Below are 19,505 nucleotides of genomic sequence, written 5' to 3' on the forward strand. Positions count from 1 at the left end.
AGTCACCTAACACAATAAATAGTATTGCATCATCCAGACTAGTTATAGAGAACATGCACATGAGATAAAGAGGGACTTTGGGACGATGTATGCAAGTTGGGCCCAATACATTGCAACCATATTGCTTGCCCATCTAAGAATTTTTGCCTCTGGTCCCTCCCTATCCAATTGATTAAATTCTTAACTGAAGATTAAAACACGTCCTAGGATACTGGATCATATTGTATGCTTAGTAACTCACAATTGCATGCTATTAAGAGCATTGTTACATGTAAAGTACACTTTAAGCAATAAAAGTCCATTCAAATATTGTTAATGTTAGATAGGTTGCCGCTGTTACTTGGTGTTGTTGCTGCTGCTAGATAGGTTGCTGCTGCTTGGTGTTGTTGCTGCTGCTAGATAGGTTGCTGCTGCTAGATAGGTTGCTGCTGTTAGGTTACATATCCTCTATTTTTAGAACAAATGCATTGTAAAATCATTCATTTTGTTATAGAGCCCATTGGCAAACCTTCAAAATTGGCATTGTAACAAGTGTGAACAAAGAAAGCTTCTCTGTTTGGTATGTAGAGAGTGAGAGAGAGTTGCTTGCTGAACATTGGCATACTGAACATTGTGTGAAAAAGGGAAAATTAGCATACTGAACATTGCTTGATGCTATCTGATTCTGGCCATAGTCTGTAGTGTCATTTTCCTATGTAAAGTTTCCATTTATTTGATTCCTTTTTAATGCTGATTTTAATGCTGCTAGGTGTGTATGTTGCTGCTACTTCCTGGAACTTGAGCACCTGACCTGATCTTCCTCGACCCGGAGCAACAGCTCACCTCTCGGCGACTCCACGCGACGCACGGTGAGCTTGCTGCTAGATGCTAGCTGCCGCTTGTTGTTGATGCATGCTGCTAGCTAGTTGCTGCTGCTAGCTGTTGATGCATGCTGCTAGCTGCTGCTGCTACTAGCTGGTGCCATGTGCATGTGCCATGGTGCTCAGCTGGTGTATATGAGGAACAATTGTACATGTGCCATGGTGCTCAGCTGGTGTATATGGTGACATATTCTTGTGCAGGGATCGACAGAGTTGCCCATTATGGCCGAAATGTTGATTCATTTCCGTTTCGACGAAAATGGGGCACTCATATGTACTTAAATTAGCATAGGTCATGCCCAATTTTGTTAGTGGAATGGATCGTAATATGGTTCAAAAATGTAAACATGTAGGATGGCCGGTCCCGGTGGCCGGCGAGGCGGTCGAGGCCGCGGTCCTGGGCGCCCCCGGGGCCGGGGAAGGGGCCGCCGCGGTGGAGCAGCAAGGGCCCCACGGTCACCGTCACCTGCATCCTCCTCGTCTTCGCATGAGGAACGCTGCTTCGAGTTCCTCCTCCGCATCGACGACGACCCACTCGGCATCAAGAGGCTACCGGACAAGTTCGCCGAGTTCGTCGACGGCGTCGAGCCGGCGCACTTGCAGCTACGGGAGGCTAGCTGCAACTTCTGCCGCTGGTCCGTGGAGGTCCTGTTCGACGGGCAGGGCAAGATGTACCTGCACACAGGGTGGGACAAGTTCGCCCGTGACCTCCACCTCGAGCCCGGCTGCCAGCTCACCTTCCTGTACGAGGGGGACGGCGAGATGATCGTCAAGGTGTTCGACGACACCGCCTGCCGTGTGCACTACCCCCACACCGGCGAATCCGGCTCGGACACCGATAGTTAGAACTTAGAGTGTTGTCAACTCTATCTTCGTTGCTTCGTGTTTTTTGAATTCTATATTAAATTGTATGAAGCTACGATGTTAGGTATGATGATGTTATGTCCAAATATCAATCTCTTGTGCATCCTACCTTGCCTCGCTGACACCATCCCGGGATGTTCATATTTGTTTGGACCAACAATATATGAGGCCCTTGTCATTCCATTTGCTTTGGTATCTCAAAATGCCGATGATTAGAATGTTTGGTCAATCAGACACTCCGGGTGACGCCATGAGCCTGGTGTGATGGCACAAATATCAATCTCTTGTGCATCCTACCTGGCCTCACTGACGCCATCCCGGGATGTTCATATTTGTTTCGACCAACAATGTATGAGGCCATCGTCATTCCATTTGCTTTGGTTTTTCAGAATGCCGATGATTAGAATGTTTGGTCACCTATACACTTGGAGGAGGGGCCATGAACCTGGTGCGATGACACAAATATCAATCTCTTGTGCATCCTACTTGGTTTCACTGACGCCTTCTCTAAATGTTCATATTTGTTCCGACCAACAAAATATGAGGCATTCCATTTAGTTCATAATAGCTACTTGTCTCTTATTTGAGTTGGCACTTCTTAATTGCATAGCCCTTTCTTCCATTTTAGTGCCGATGATTAGAATGTTCGGTCAACAGAGGACCCCGGGGTGACGCAAGTGAGCCTGGTGCGATGGCACAAGTATCAATCTCTTGTGCATCCTACCTGGCCTCACTTACGCCATCCCGGGATGTTCATATTTGTTTGGACCAACAATGTATGAGGCATTCCATTTAGTTCATACTAGCTACTTGTCTCTTATTTGAGTTTGCACTTCTTAATTGCATTGGCCGATGATTAAATTTTGTGGTCACTACACTTGGGGGAGGCGCTAGTGAGCCTGGTGCGATGACACAAGTATCAATCTCTTGTGCATCCTACCTGGCCTCACTAACGCCTTCCCTAAATGTTAATATTTGTTTGGACCAACAATGTATGAGGCATTCCATTTAGTTCATACTAGCTACTTGTCTCTTATTTGAGTTTGCACTTCTTAGTTTCTTTGGCTTGTTCATATATGTGCAGATATGACGTGGTATGTCGTGTACAAGGGCAAGGTTCCCGGAGTCTACAACGACTGGGAGGAGTGTCGGAGACAGGTTCACCGTTTTAGCGGTAACAGCTACAAAGGGTACACCACTAGAGCGGAGGCCGAAGACGGATACGCACGCTATCTGGCGGGAGAGAGGACGGAGCGGAGGAGGAACCGGATGAAGACCACTTTCATCGGGACGGTGCTAGTAGTGACTCTAGCTCTCTTCTATGTGATGCTAGTTTAGATGATCGACCTTGTGTAACCACTAGCTCATTTGCGACTTTGTAACCCCATAACTTGCATTGTAACCTCGTAACTTCTCTAATGTGAAATCTTGTGAATCATGTGGGGCTAATGTGAAGAACTATGTATGGATAAGCTGTGCTGTTGTTTATAAGAGTTATATCATGTATTGTGCTAGAGATATACAACCTGTATAAATACCTGACAGCATACAAAAAATTCGAAATTCGTAGCAGTGGCGAACTAGTGGCCCATCGCTGGCGCACGTCCACTAAGTAGTAGTGGCGCACTGCGCGGGATCCAAAGTGGCGCACCGCCCGTGATCCCCTCCGAGACTAGCAAAGGCGCACCAGAATCTCATCTCGTGGCGCACGTCCGGAGACAGCAGTGGCGCACGTCCACACGCAGCAGCTGGCGCACCACCTCGCTGAAACAAAGGCGCACGCAAAACGGTAGCGATGGCGCACCTCGTCTAGACAGTGGTGGCGCATCACATCGACCAACAAAGGCGCACCACTTTGGAGTAATAGTGGCGCACTGCTGGACATGTCAATGGCGCACCACGCAGTTGCGCCATCAGCATCCAGGCTAGTAGTGGCGCACCCCTAGTGCGCCACTACTAGGAGTTAGCAGTGGCGTGATAGCAGTGGCGCACCACTAGTGCGCCACTGAAGGCTATATGTGGTGCGCCACTGATTGCCTTTTTCCTAGTAGTGATAGCATAGGCCCACATGCAAGATTTGGTGGGGTTCCGGTGTTCCGGCGGTCGTTCTCCCCCTCCTCCCCCCAAAACAGCGGAACGTGTGCCCCGGCGGGTCTACCCCCCTAGATTTCTCCGCGCGAGGGTGCACCAATGTACTTTTCATTCTTTTAGGTTTGTTTAGGACATATACACATGGAGAACAAATATTGGGACCCTTTGGCACATACACCCGCAGCTCGAGCCATTATCACACGATCGATGGTGTGCCTGATCTACTGGTTAGGGTTCGGCGTAGGGTTAGGGCTAGGGTCTAGGGTTTAGGGGAGCTACTTTTGCACAATTACACCTTGCACCACACTTTGACACATAGCATAGGCCCACAAGCAAGATTTGGTGGGGTTCCGGTGTTCCGGCGGTCGTTCTCCCCCTCCTCCCCCCAAAACAGCGGAACGTGTGCCCCGGCGGGTCTACCCCCCTAGATTTCTCCGCGCGAGGGTGCACCAATGTACTTTTTCATTCTTTTAGGTTTGTTCAGGACATATACACATGGAGTACCAATATTGGGACCCTTTGGCACATACACCCGCAGCTCGAGCCATTATCACACGATCGACGGTGTGCCTGATCTACTGGTTAGGGTTCGGCTTAGGGTTAGGGCTAGGGTCTAGGGTTTAGGGGAGCTACTTTTGCACAATTACACCTTGCACCACACTTTGACACATAGCATAGGCCCACATGCAAGATTTGGTGGGGTTTCGGTGTTCCGGCGGTCGTTCTCCCCCTCCTCCCCCCAAAACAGCGGAACGTGTGCCCCGGCGGGTCTACCCCCTAAATTTCTCCGCGCGAGGGTGCACCAATGTACTTTTTCATTCTTTTAGGTTTGTTTAGGACATATACACATGGAGAACAAATATTGGGACCCTTTGGCACATACACCCGCAGCTCGAGCCATTATCACACGATCGACGGTGTGCCTGATCTACTGGTTAGGGTTCGGCGTAGGGTTAGGGCTAGGGTCTAGGGTTTAGGGGAGCTACTTTTGCACAATTAAACCTTGCACCACACTTTGACACATAGCATAGGCCCACATGCAATATTTGGTGGGGTTCTGGTGTTTCGGCGGTCGTTCTCCCCCTCCTCCCCCCAAAACAGCGGAACGTGTGCCCCGGCGGGTCTACCCCCTAGATTTCTCCACGCGAGGGTGCACCAATGTACTTTTTCATTCTTTTAGGTTTGTTTAGGACATATACACATGGAGAACCAAGATTGGGACCCTTTGGCACATACACCCGCAGCTCGAGCCATTATCACACGATCGACGGTGTGCCTGATCTACTGCTTAGGGTTCGGTGTAGGGTTAGGGCTAGGGTCTCGGATTTAGGGGAGATACTTTTGCACAATTACACCTTGCACCACACTTTGACACATAGCATAGGCCCACATGCAAGATTTGGTGGGGTTCCGGCGCTCCGGCGGTCGTTCTCCCCCTCCTCACCCCCAAAACAGCTGTATGTGTGTGCACCGATAGTTAGGGTTAGGATTTAGGCGATCGAGTTTGCACCACTATAGTTTTAAGAAAACATGATAAGAACATTATTAAAAAGTACTCATGTTGGAAAAAACAGGTTTAATTTAATTTGAAATAAAACTAAATTCTCATATATGACAATTGAAATGGTAAAATAATAAAAAAAACGTTGCCGTGCATAGGCGCACGGCAAAGAGTCCTGCCGCACGGCAAAGGGACTTTAGCGCACGGCAAAGGCTTTACCGCAAGGCAAAGGCCGTTTGCCGCACAGCAAAGACTGGCGCACGGCAACAGTGCGGATAAGTTAACCACGCGTGCGTCCCGACCAGATCGACCGCACGCCCAGCTTCTTCCCTTCCTCGCGAGCGCCGCCACCTCCATCGATTTCCTCCTCCCACGCGAGCTCCGCCACCGCAGTCCGCTGCCCCGCCCTCCTTAGGTCCCCCCCCCCCCCCCGCGCCGCCGCTGAGCTCCCTCGCTCCTCCTCCCGTCGCGCGCCCTCGCGAGCGCCCGCCGCATCCGGCTCCCTCCTCCCACATCCACCACCAGGGGGCTGCCGCGCGCCATTGCCGCCGCAAGCCCGAGCTCGAAACCTGCTGCTGCTCACCCCCTCCGCCGCCGTGCCTGTCCGTGCTGCTGCTCGCCCCTCCGCCGGCCGCCCGTGCTGCTGCTACTCTCCCCCTCCCCCGGCCCGGCCGCCCGTGCTGCTGCTGCTCGCCCCTCCGCCGCCGCAGTCCGCTGCTGCTCGCCCCCTTCGCCCGCCACCAGCCGTGGGAGCTGCGGCCGCCACCATCTGCGGAAGCTCCGGCCGCCACCCGGTATATATGTGGCTATTTTCTTTTTTTTGTAAATTTGCATGTTACTTATAGTATTTAGGGTAGTTATAAAATAATATGCATGTTAATTAGTAGTTCAAATAAATTTGTATGAAAAATAGGGTAGTTTAGTATATAAATTATTTTAGAAATGGGATTTAGGGCACAATTTATTTGAAATAGTGTAGTTATAATAGTGGGATTTAGAGAAAAAAATGGAATTTAGGGCACACATTATTTTAGATATAGGATTTGGATTGTTTTATAAAATAGTCCTCTTTAGAAAAGACAAGGGACCCTAATAGATTTTTCTCGCTATGCAGGTGATGCTTCGAGGTGGACACGGGGGGCAGCGTCGTGGGGGTGTTTGACGGGGGTGCGGCGTCCCGGAACTTCTTCGGTGATTCTCTCACGCGTCTAGGGTATAAATCTCCCTCCCACCTTTACATGTACCTAGGTTTTTTTTGTGTCTAGATCACCAAGTCTGTCGCGATACCTAGGCGTATCTTCCCGACCGTAAGGGTTACGCGGATAAATATGCATTAGTGGTCTCGCATATTATGAACCGTAACTCTTACGGTATTTATCGGGACAGCCGACGGATGCGTAGTTGGGTACGTTCTCCCTGCTCTACCCCGATCCGAGACAGGATTTCGGTAGCGCCTCCCCGTTGTTCTCCGGATGCACACCCCTCTCAGCTTTTTGCCGAGACGTGTATCGGGAGAGCAGCGGGGAGGTGCTGCCGAAATTCTGTCTTGGATCGGGGTAGAGCTGGGAGAACGTACTCAATCTACGGATCCGGCGGCTGCTAGGAGCCCACCTAGTAGAGTTTCAGGTTGATGCACGCGTAAAAAAAAATATGATGCATTTATTTCCTATTTGATATATAAATGCTATGTTCGTCTGTTTTGTTGCTGATTAGAGGATGGATAATCGTGGCTGGATGTACGATGGCAGAATCAGTCAGTGGAACTATACTGATGAATGGGGAGAAAAGACCGAACAGTTTGTGGATAGGGCGTTTGCTATCCCTAGCAGACCTATAAGAGTTAGGTGCCCTTGTAGTAAGTGCGCTAACCAAAAGGCACAAGACAAGGACACTATGAGTATGCACCTGATCAAGTTTGGGTTCACACCGTCCTACAAGATTTGGACTTACCATGGAGAAAAGGCAAAGAAACGTGCTAGGAAGGAGGTGCGGCATATTCAACCAAGGGGGGAATATGACACTGGTTTTGATAGGTGCTTAGAAAACTTGGCTAATGGTAATGTGCCTGAAAGCTCTCATGTAGAGGTGGAGACACCTCACGATGCGGAGACAAGTGAGGACCCGGAGGAAAACACAAAGGAGTATTATGAGGCTCTGTTTGCTTCGCAGAAACCCCTACATGAAAATACAGAGGTTACCCAACTAGATGCCATCGCTCGCCTTATGGCCTTGAAGTGCCATAGGAACTTGTGCAGAGATGGGTTCGATGAACTTCTGGTCATCGTAGGCAGCCTTCTGCCGAAAGGGCACCTCTTGCCGCAAAACTTCTACTATTCGACCAAATTGCTCAGTGACCTTAAGATGTCATCTCAGCAGATACACGCTTGTCCAAAGGGATGCATGCTATTCAGAGAGGAGCACGCTGACACAAATTATTGCATCAAATGCAATTCCTCTAGGTACTTTGAGGTAGACCGCAATGGTGATGGTCAGAAGAGGCAGACCACGATTGCCAAGAATATCCTCCGCTATCTTCCAGTTCTACCGAGGATCCAGCGGCTCTTCATGACCGAGGATACTGCCCAGCAGATGAGGTGGGCCGTGGAAGGAAACAGATACACCGACAAGATGATACATCCGCCGGATGGTACTGCATGGAAGAACTTTGTCAAGAAATTTCCAGTGAAAGCAGGTGACCCGAGGAGCGTAGCAGTTGCGATATCAACCGATGGGTTCAATCCATATGGTATGTCGGCTGCGCATGCGCTGTTGGCCGTTGTTTGTTATTCCCATGAACCTCCCCCTGGCGTCTGCATGAGATCAGAGAACATGTTTGTGTTGATGATAATCCCAGGGCCCAAATACCCGGGTAAGAACATGAATGTGTACCTGGAACCGCTGGTGGATGACTTGGTTCGTGGCTGGGAAGGTCGCGGGATCCGAACATATGACGCATCAAAGAAGGAGTACTTCGATATGTATGTGTGGTACCACACGTCCCTGCATGACCTGCCAGCACGTGCTTTGTTCTGTGGGTGGTGTACACATGGGATGTGGCCTTGCCCACAGTGCATACATGCCGTTACTTTCTTCTGGCTAAACAAGGGAGGCAAGTATTCATGCTTTGATGAAGCTCGATAGTTCCTTGAGCGGAGGCATGCATACAGGAGTGATGTAAAGAGTTTCAAGAAAGGTCGTGTTGTCCGTGGCCCGAAGCCAATTCTGAAGACCGGAACGGAAATCAAGGCCGAGTTAGATGCTCTTCAGCCTAGCCCTGATGGGAATGGTTTCTTGGGATATGGGGAGACACACCAATGGACTCACAAGCCGTGCTTATGGAAGCTCCCTTACTTTGAGTTTCTCGAGCTCCCGCATAACATTGATGTAATGCACACCGAGAAGAATATCAGTGAAGCCATTTGGAGCACGATTGTGGACACTGAGAAGACGAAGGATAACATAAAGGCTCGAATTGATCAAGAAATGTGGTGCGATAGGTCGGAGTTGAGCATGCAGCCACCTAATGGTGCCAAAAAAAACTTGGACTAAGCCACACGCTCCGTTCTGCCTCACAAAGGCCCAAAAAAGGGAGGTCTTCCAATGGATGAAGGAATCCTTGTTTTTCCCCGATGGGTTCGCAGCCAACTGGATGAGGGGCCTGAACATTGAAACGTTGCGAGTACAAGGACTGAAGAGTCATGACTACCACATATGGCTTGAGCGGATAATGCCGGTGATGATTCGAGGCTATGTCCCTGAGAAGACTTGGCGAGTGCTAGCGAGGTTGAGTTTTTTCTTCCGCCAGATTTGTGCTAGGGAGTTAGACACTAAAGTGATTGAGAAGCTGGATGAAGAGGCACCCGTGTTGCTTTGCGATCTAGAGAAGATCTTTCCTCCAGGGTTCTTTAATCCGATGCAACACATGATCCTGCACCTCGCAGAGGAGTGCTTAAAGGGGGGCCCGAATTGGGGCCGTTGGCAGTTTGGTCCCGAGAGAGAAACACAAAAGCTTCATCAAATGACTGGCAATAAATGCAAGATCGAAGCATCCATAGCCGAGGCAGTCCTGAACGTGGAGGTGGCAAACTTCACCACTAAGCACTATGATCCCAACATTCCCACAAAGCACAACCCGGTCCACCGTCACAATGCCGCCAACAATGAAGAAGTACCCAAGCTTAGCATCTTCGTGGGGATTGGTGGCAAGTCAAGTGGCTCGAAGCCGTACAGAACAGACCTACATGAGCGGACCTTGATCCACTCGTATGTCTTAAACACCATGGTCGAAGTGAAGCCGTACATCGAGTAAGTGCGAACCATTTAATTATTCGCAAACATTCACTCGTATGTTCGTGGCTAACTCTTCCTCTTTTCATTGGTATAGGAAATTCAAGGCTATACATTGGAATAATACCCACAGGGAGCCTACCCCGGAAGAATCCAAGCAAATTTTCGATAAGGGCGGCGGTTTCGGTTTCAGTAGCTGGTTTTGTAATTTGGTACTATTCTATCCAAATTAGCTAGCACTTCCGACATTTATCCGTCATTTCTCGTTCTAAACTTCTCGTGCTAAACTTGTAGGCAAGAACTGACAAAGAGATGAAGTCAGAGCTAAGAAAAATTGCTAGGGGCTTTGACCATTCCGTAGAAGCGTTCAACTCCTATGACGTGAACGGGTATCGCTTCCAGACCCATCAATACACAACAAGCCGGCCCAACGCGAAGACAATAAATAGCGTGGTGGTATGTCAAGGTGATGATGGGTTTCATTACTATGGAAGAGTCGATGGTATATACGAGCTGAATTACGGGTTTCACAAAGGGCTAAATCCCGTCGTCTTCAAATGCCATTGGTTTGACCCACGTCGGGTGAGACGGGATCCTGAAATTGGGTTGGTTGAAGTTGAAAGGAACTCCGTTTATAAGGGAGAGGATGTGTACATCTTGGCTACCCAGACCTTTCAAGTATTCTATCTCCCGTACGCGTGCAAAAACCCGACAAAACGTCTACATGGATGGGATGTTGTGATGACGGTGCCTTCACGCAATAGGCCGCCCCCGCCAAACAAGGACGATTACCGCCGCGTAGACCCCTCAGCAAGGAGTGTCGAGTTTTATCAGGAAGAAGGGCTCCCCGGCCATTTCACAATCGGCTTGCCGACTATCGATGACATGGTCGTAGACGATGAACAAGAAGACGTGGGCATGGATGGAGACAATGCAGAAGATGAAGCTGAGGATGTTTGTGCCCCGGAAGACCTGAGTTTGCTCGAGGCGTTCAAAGCAGGGATTGACCTCGATGTAGATGGACCACCTCCAGGTTTCATTGATGATTATTGGTTCGCCGAGCCTGATGACGATGAGGAGACACGCGGTCCAATCACGGATGGCGACACAGGCTACTGATCTATGTAGTAGTAATTGTGATGCTAGCCTATTTGTAATAACTCTGTGTAACCGTGATTGTCTAGCTAGGTTATTTGTAAGAACTCCGTGCTATGTTTGAGAGAACTATATGCTAGCTATTTGTTGCTTCCACTAATTAATGTTCATCTATTTGCATTATTGTTGCTTTCATTAATGTTCATCTACTTATATTTCTGTTGCTTTCACTAATATTTATCTCAATACAATATTGCGTACTAATAAACCACTCTCTTCATTTGTGTTTGCAGGTGATTGAAGCATGCCGCCAAAAAAAAGAAGGGGTGGCGGTCTTACAAAGAAGCTCAAGGACTTGGTAGGTGCAGGGTCTTCGAGGCGGGGTCGAGCTACTACCCCCCCTCCTAGCCCCCCTCCAGTCGCTCCCCCAGTGCACATGCGACCGCGTAGGAAGAATGCGACGCGGGTACTCACTCCTAGTCCTAGCCCCCCTCCCGCAGCCGATGATGATGATGAGGTGGAGGACCAGGAGCACCACGGGGGTGGGGAGGACCAGGAGGAGGAGGAGGGGGTTGGGGAGGACCAGGAGGAGGAGGGGGTGGGGAGGACCAGGAGGAGGAGGGGGACGAGGAGGACCTCTCGGAGGATGAGGTGTTGGGGAACTTACCGTTCGATCCTGATCCAAACCTAGTTTGGAATGCGCCGCCGGATTACGAGTACGTTCCAGCTTTGGAGAGGCTGAGGCCACGTGATAGGAGGCCATATCAGCGTGGGATAACACAGCTCCCCGCGCTGAAGCACTGGCGCTACAGCCATGTTGTTCTAGTGCCCTATGGAAGGAGGTACATGTTAATTTTTGGCATTTCGTTATCGCAATTTTGTCATTATCAAAACTATTATCACATACATATTGATGTTGTCGTTTCATGGTGCATCTTGTTCACGTATGAAGACCCATCGCAGAAGCCGCCACGTGGGTACTCGAACATCCTTGGGGGCCTACTTAGAAGGTATTTCCCTGGGATAGTCAATCTCCCTAGTGGTGGCTGCGACGTAGCTTGGAGGTGGTGGCACTACAGCCTCGCGGAAGATGCTCTTGGTCGCGGCACCTTGGCGGACTGCGTTGTTGGCAAATTTTGGGTACGTGACTTTTGACTTCTTACCATTCATACACTCTCCTTGGTTGACAATAATTGCACTAATGCCCCTTGTTTTACCTATGTGCATGGTTGCAGAAATACTTCAAGAAGGCCGAGGGCAAGGAAAATGCGTGCGATGATGTCCTTCACCAGCTTGCAAGGAAGAGGGTGACTTGCATGCACTACGAGGCACATGTTCAGTGCGTCCGCGGCTGGCACGCCGACCGCTTCGTCCACATGACTAAGGAGGACGCTCGCGACACGCTCATGCAGCCGTGGCAGTACATGCAGGTATTTGCATTTGTGTGTTATTGATTTCTTTATCGTCATGTAGTTTATGTTACCATAATGGGTTTATCTTGTGCATGTAGAACCCCCCTCAGTACGTCGGCGCAGACGACAGGTGCTTCCTTGCGATGGTCATGTGGTGGACATGCCCCCAGTACCTCAAGAAGCACGAGGAGGGCAAGAAGAAGCGGGCAGATATGCGAGGTGGATCGCATATCCAAGGCAGCCTCCCCATCTTTCTTCACCTGCAGAACGAGGTGAGCAAATTATTGGTTCCTTCATTATTTGAATTCATGTTATATATTTGCTAACTCTGCAAGGGTGTGCCACTTCACTTTATTACATGTTCTCTTTTGCAGGAAGTGAGGACAGGAGCGAAGCCTAACATCTTTGCCGTGCTGAAGAAGATGAAGCAAAGGAAGACGCCACATCCTGAGACGGGGTCCGTGTGGGTTAACCCGCAATCCGAGACCCAGTGCACGTCCTATGTCTCCAAGTTCAAGCAGAAGTACGGCGAGGACGCTAACCCAGAGGCCGAGGACTTTGACCCTGAGGTTGCGGTGCTTGCGGGAGAAGGCTTGAAGCATGGCCGCCTATGGTTTGGTGACGGGGTTGTCGACCCAGCGACGGTTCCCTCTCTCCACCAGATCCGTCGTGGTCGTAAGAGCGGTCAGCCTGAGGTAGAGCCCCGGCCACGGGCTTCGGATCTAGCTGTCGAGCGGTTACGGGTATGTTCTTCCTCCGGCCTCTACCTTTCCTTTACATGCACATGCTTTCCATTGAAATGTTAATGACATCGCGGCAACACATCGTAGGCGGAGCTGGCAGAAAAGGAGCAGGCGGCCCAGGAGCACGCACGGAACCTGGAGCGGCAGGTTCTGGAGTATCAGCAGCAGCAGACACAGATGATGCTGCAGATGCAACAGCAGCAGCAGATGATGCAGCAGCAGCAGGCACAGATGAGCTGGCTGATGAGCCAGGCGGCTCTGTCTTCTCCACCGGGGAGTATTCCTGCTCCCCCACCTTACTCCATGCCGTGGATGCCGCCACCGCCCACTCAGAGCCCGGGGACACCTATCACCGTTAACAACTTGAACATCATCCGGAGCATGAACTGCGGTGAGTCCTCTTGTGCCCAACCCGCTACTTGTACTTGTTCAAGTGTTCAATATGCAAATGCAAATGCAAATGTTCATTCCATCAACCTTATAGATTATATGTCACAAGGAAATGACGATGAGGCCGGCGGAAGCGGAGGACAAGGTTGATGGCATGGTCTTCTTTGCACTTTGTCGGATTGTATGCTTCTAATGGATTGTAATATTGGACATTGCACTATGGACTCTATGTAACTTGTGTGGATGGACTATGGACTCTATGTAATGCATTGTATGCATGAATATGTGTGTTTGATGTATTTGTGGTGTTCCCGTAGTGTTTGGTGATGTTATGTTGAAGATTATATGTGTATATGCTTTATTGTCAATTGCTATATTTGAAATGCAGGGAATAAGCAAAAAACAGCAAAAAAAAATGAAAAAAACAGGGCCCTTTGCCGTGCGTGTGCACACGGCAAAGGACTTTTGTTCACTTTGCCGTGTGCACACGCACGGCAAAAGGAGCCACGTGGCGGCAGCCTGTAGACCTGGGAGCTCATGGGGGCGTGCCTGTAGGGAGCTTTGCCGTGCGTGGTAGAGCTAGCCCGCACGGCAAAGGTGCGCACGGCAGCGAAGGGTGGCGCACGGCAACGTCGGTCGCACGGCAAAGATAACTGGTGCACGGCAAAGTCCTGGCGCACGGCAGCCCCCCTGCCGCACGGCAAAGAAGTGGAGCACGGCAGCGTTTGCAGCGCACGGCAGAGATGGCAGCGCACGGCAAAGGGCTTTGCCGTGCAGTCCTTGCATGCGCATAGCATAGGTGGCTTTGCCGTCGATGGCTTTGCCGTGCAAACTTTGCCGTGAGGGCACGCACGGCAAAGCCGTTGCCGTGCGTATAGACCTTTTTGCCGTGCAAAGTGAAGCACGACAAAGGCTGGCTTTCCCTTAGTGTAGCTTCGACAAAACTTTGCATCTCCACCTGTGCCTAAAATTGGCTATCCAAGTACATAGTTTGTTAAGTAGGGAATAAAATAAACTTCCGTTTGAACTTGGCAGAGACAACAACGACAGATGCATCTACGTAAATGCAACATATAAATGTAGAATTATACACCGTGAAGATGGCTCAATCTTTCTTGGTGCGATATCATCACAAAACACCAAAACACACCAGCTCCGCCTTCTTCGAATGCAACTTGGCGAGGAGACTAAACTACATGATCGGAGGTTGCATGCTCTCTAGCAACCATGCAACTTGTATAGTAGTGTGAAAGACTTCAAAGACATCACAGACGATCTAGGCCCGAGGGACATCACAATTCACCGAGGCAAAGGTCCTTTAGATGCTTGATGTTTCAAGTCACTTAGCTCCCCTTCATGTACATTTCTCATCTTGGATATGTGACATCTTTCGATCTGTGAAGTGAGGTATGAGGCGAATTTATAGGACGTTGTGATGCTACCAGGAGTTCTCTACAACAAATGATCAGTGGAGAGGAAGACAAAAAGGATATGCGTTAAGTCAAGTGTCCCACCTGAAGACTCTTTGCAGACTCTAGCCCAGCTGTGCTCACTGCTTGCCCCGTCGTGCAGTTCACCAGCAACGTGATAGTCTTCTTGTTTGGTTGGCTGTTGACCTGTGAGGTCTCATCCATGGCTACCAGAATATCTAGGTTTTAATACTTCAACAAAAATGAAGGGTATAGCCTTGAGCTTTTGGAAGTCTACGTGGTATATTCACCCTCGATAAGTACCAAATTATCGCTTGATTTCAATTAGAGATAGAAGGGCAAGCAAATTGAAGAAATTACATCCACATAATTAATGTGCGCTACCATCCTTAATCATATCTATACCTATACCTAATCTATACCTAATAATAAAGCAGCTAACGTTTCCGTGGTTTCGTCCGTGTGATTTCTGCCAAAATTTTCGTCCAACTTTTTTTGGGACGGTTTTGCCCTCCCACCAAAATACATAATACAGCAAAATGCCATCGTACCGGTTCGTTCTTTGCTTTTTCTTTCCCACCCGACCTAACGAGCCACATCCTCCTATCCCAAACAGAACACGGGAGAGTTCCTCCCAACCGGCCGCCATCTCTGGATCCGCCACCAACCTCTCGATGGCTGCCGTCGCCGTCAGCAAGCCACCGCCTGCTGCAATATTTCTTGAGGGTCTAGGACACAAGGTGTATGGAATCTCTCTCCGGCAGCGACATACGATCCAAAGAAGCCAAAAGCTCTTTGGTCCCGTCGATCTCCTGTCGATCTCCGGCCACCGGCGACAGCCACCTCTTCCAGCAGGTGCAACGGTACTTCCATGTTACAGGACTCACGATCCCAGGCCCTCACGGGTCACGGCCGTGACATCGCCCCGTCCGCTCCGTTTGACCCGACAAACCTCCCGTTCCTTCGCCCCCGACCACCGGGATCCTATCGCCCGTACCTTCAACGCAGCCGCGTTGGTGGTTTCGACTGTGCTGTTTTCGCTACTGCTGTATCCGCACACGTCGTCCGGTACTCCTCCTCTCGGGCGTGGCACATAGGTGGAGGCTCAGAGATCTGTCAAAGAGAAACCACAACGGCCCGATCCTAAACTCCGGTGGCGAGGAGAAAAGGGCAATCGAGCAGCGGAGGAGCGGGAATGCAGCATCTTCGACAACATCCATCACAAGGACCCCGATCTAGTGATTTTTGCGCCAGGACTGGCTTTTCTTGGGTTTAATTGAAGGAATCTGAAAGCTGTTACAGCAGAGGCAGAGAGGACAGGGGCTGCGCTGAAGGAGAAGCTTGTCAACGGGAAGCACAGCATATTGGCATTAGCAGTGTGGCTTGCTTGAGCAAGCAAAGAGCAGGAACACAATAGCTTTCCGGACCGGCGCGGTGAATATCTAATTGATGTGTTCATCAAAAGTATATGCGACAAATGCTCAAGGAGAACAAGAAGATACTTGCTGATTTCTTGGTTCCCAATATCACTTACAGAGAAACGAGTGAAATTTCAGTGTTCCCCACCCTCCCCCGTCGATATATCCTCTCCGTCCTACTTCCTTCGTCTTGATTTCGATCTATGCTCCAGCGCTAGCCGGTCTCGCATCCATGGCGTCAAAGCGAATCCTCGAGGAACACAAGAAGTCAAGGACCTGCAGAGTGCAGACGGATTCCCTCCACCTAATGCTGCGCCAGAAATTTTACTGCCCAGATCGGCAAGGTTCGACGAGGAAGATCGTTAGGAAGCCGAACGCCGGCGGCCGACAGCAAGTTCGTGTTCTGGCCTTGAACTCTAACCCCGCCTCTGATCGACAGCCCAACAAGCTTTGACCGTGGACGCCGTCCTCGCAAGGCCGCAACCAGTGAAACGACCAGTCTTCAATCGATGTTGCTCGACATGCTGCTCCAAAGTCTTCAACTGATGTTGCTCGACATGATGCTCCAAGCTGTTCTCATGGCCTTCTTCTCAGGGTTGTCCCAGCACAGCAGGTCCTTCAAGCTCACCGATCCCTTGAATAGCAGTGATGGCAAACTGGAGAAGTAGGACACTTGCACGAGAGTGGTGCCACTATTGAATGCGATATAGGTGTCGATGATGGGCTCATGGATACATGTCTGATGCATTGATCCTACTTTTTTTTGTGCAACCAGCGCTGCACGTTTGCTTCTTCCAGTGCTCTTTCAGCCCTTTAGCGTTGTCTGCTCCAACTCATCCTATTAGGCTTGGTCTGGCAATAAATTTCTGGGTGTTCTGTTATGATATCCTCAACTCGCCTGATGGTGCTTGCAACCTCGCAAAGCAGGTTAGTTTTTCTACATCAGTTAGATACTCTGTTTTTTGTTTATGCCCTGCTAGGTACACAATACATGTATACTGAATGAAAAAAATATAACTGAATGAAGCCTTCATGTTTGATTTAGTCGAATGTATAGTCTTACTATCAGTTTATCACTACTAGAGCAGCAGCCGTCTGGCTAATATTTGTTTTGTCATCTTTATATTGCCGACTTCTGCCAAGCAGTTTGTAAGCATACTAAAGGGATAAGAATGGATGTTAGGTGTTCGGTGATGCAGTACATTATGTTGTGCATCATCGATCTTCTTTAATTTCACTACCAGAGAAAGAAAGCAATTCGATCTTCTTCTACTTGACTTGCTAATTTTTTTTGGTGACCACTTTTTTGCTTATATCATGTCCAACAACTTATTCGCGACCCCATGGTGTTGCTACAGGCCACCTTTAGTTCTGAAGATTAATTCAGACGTTCTGGCATGTAACACCATCTGCTATGGCTAATTGAAAGCAATAATCTATCAAGAAGCCTGCAATCTCTCAACCAAACAATCTATCAGTAAGTTATCCTATGCCTAAGCTGCTTGCTAATTGAAGATTTGTGATGCAAACGTGTTGCATTCTGAATAATTAAGCATGTATCTTGACACTGCAGGTTCTTGTAAGAAAGAGAGGCCTTGGTGTTTCTAGATGGTGAGGACGAAACAATAGAACTTCTCGAGAGCATACATGCATGTGAAGGTAGTCCATCCTCCACATGTAGTTGTTCGTTTCAAGTATCAAGCCTGTTCGTGAATACAATTATCCTTAATTCTAGAGCTATATGTAGTTTCTTCTTAGAGGATTTTAAGACGCTTACTTACCTACTTAGAGGTAAGATCGGAATTTAATCATAGCCATTGAAGATAATATGAGAATTCGATGGCAACCATCTATTGTTCAAGGTAAATTAAATTCAATTTTACGAAGTAGCAAGTGCATCAAGAATAATAGAAAGTATATGTCAGATTTATGGGGTGAAAATTAATACACTTTAAATGATATGAAAATGAAATCTAGATGGAACCTCTAATGATAATGTTAGAAACAGAAATGAGTTGTTTTCTACGATATGAAGAAATTTACTTCTTCAGCTTAGACCCGTCGCAACGCACGGGCACTTTTGCTAGTAATAATAAAGAAAATAAGGTTTCTTGCGGTCCAACATATTTTTGGACCAATTTACCCTCCCACCAAAACACATATTACCATAAAATTATTATTATTGCCCTTAAGTAAAAAAAAAAGGGTTCAATATTTTTATAAGTTTGATTGAAGCGCTGGAACCATATCCGGGTTACTTTCCAAATCCAATATAGACGATTTGCCGACTTGCGGAATAAATTCCAATCACCAGCGATCAAGATCAAAGTTAGGCTCCAAAGCTATGGCCCCGGAGCTGCAACGGATACCTGCTCCGGCCCAGTTCCTCAACACCGCCCGCCGTATGACTAATAAGATGAGGCGAGACCATGGCAGCCAGATAATGAGCGACAACAGAGGGAGCCGACGGACTAGGAGGCGCACGCCAGAAAATCTACCGATCAGCTTTGTAGATAAGAGGACAGAGACACGACGGGCTGCTCGGACGCCACCGACATGATGTCAGCTTCCGAGCTCAACTAACAACAACAATGGAGATGATCAGAGAGAGATAGACGCGAGGTTTTGGTGCTGTGTAAAACGTACAGCTTTTCTGTTCTTCGTTCTTCCTTTTATTCTGTCGATTACAGAGATAACTGAAAACTCCTAAAAACTAGGACACCAGCAGAGACACGACGCTGCCATCCCAACATCCTCCACCCGCCCCTACTTCAGCGCCATGATCGCATCAACGTGTCATCCCACGTTTGATCAGGGCGCCGATCTTATCTTGCTAAAAAACGGTAAAGAGTCTGAGTCGCAGCTCAGTTACAATCAACGAGAAAAAAACAGACTAAGCCTAACTGACGAAACTGAAGAAAATCGACAGCTGTTAACTGACAATCTCCCACTTAATCAGCTGCCGAGGTCGATGATCCCCAGCTTCGCGCGCAGCTCCTGGAACTTTGGCCTTGGCAGAGCCTTGGTCATGATATCAGCAAGCTGCCCGCTGGTGTGAACATACTCCACGACGATGCTTCCCTTCTGCACACACTGACGGATGAAGTGATACCGTGTGTGTCGATGTGCTTGGTTCTGTCATGGAATACATGATTTTTGCACAACTGGATCGCCGACTGATTGTCGATGAAGAGAGTCGCCGAGCCACCAGTTCCGTGCAGGTCGCCGATCATCCTCTGTAACCAGATGCCTTGTTGCGCAGCAGATGATGCAGAAATGTACTCAGCTTCGCAGGAAGAGAGCGTGACCACCTTCTGCTTCTGAGATTGCCAACAGATCGTGCTACCTCCGAAGAAAAACACCATGCCAGAGGTGCTCTTCCTGTCGTCCACGTCTCCGGCGTGATCAGCATCG

At 49.0% G+C, this 19,505-nt stretch overlaps 1 protein-coding gene across 1 annotated transcript; it reads left to right on the forward strand.

Annotated features, from left to right (window-relative positions):
* Window positions 1–669: 669 nt before the first annotated feature.
* Window positions 670–1,706, forward strand: LOC127306143 (B3 domain-containing protein Os03g0212300-like). Its single transcript, XM_071822428.1, has 2 exons — window positions 670–848; window positions 1,214–1,706. Exon 2 carries the CDS (start codon window positions 1,215–1,217, stop codon window positions 1,704–1,706), a length of 492 nt encoding a protein of 163 aa, XP_071678529.1. The 5' UTR covers window positions 670–848; window position 1,214.
* Window positions 1,707–19,505: the final 17,799 nt, after the last annotated feature.

The sequence above is a fragment of the Lolium perenne genome, chromosome 6 (assembly GCF_019359855.2).
Source record: "Lolium perenne isolate Kyuss_39 chromosome 6, Kyuss_2.0, whole genome shotgun sequence".
In the NCBI taxonomy this organism is placed as follows: domain Eukaryota; kingdom Viridiplantae; phylum Streptophyta; class Magnoliopsida; order Poales; family Poaceae; genus Lolium; species Lolium perenne.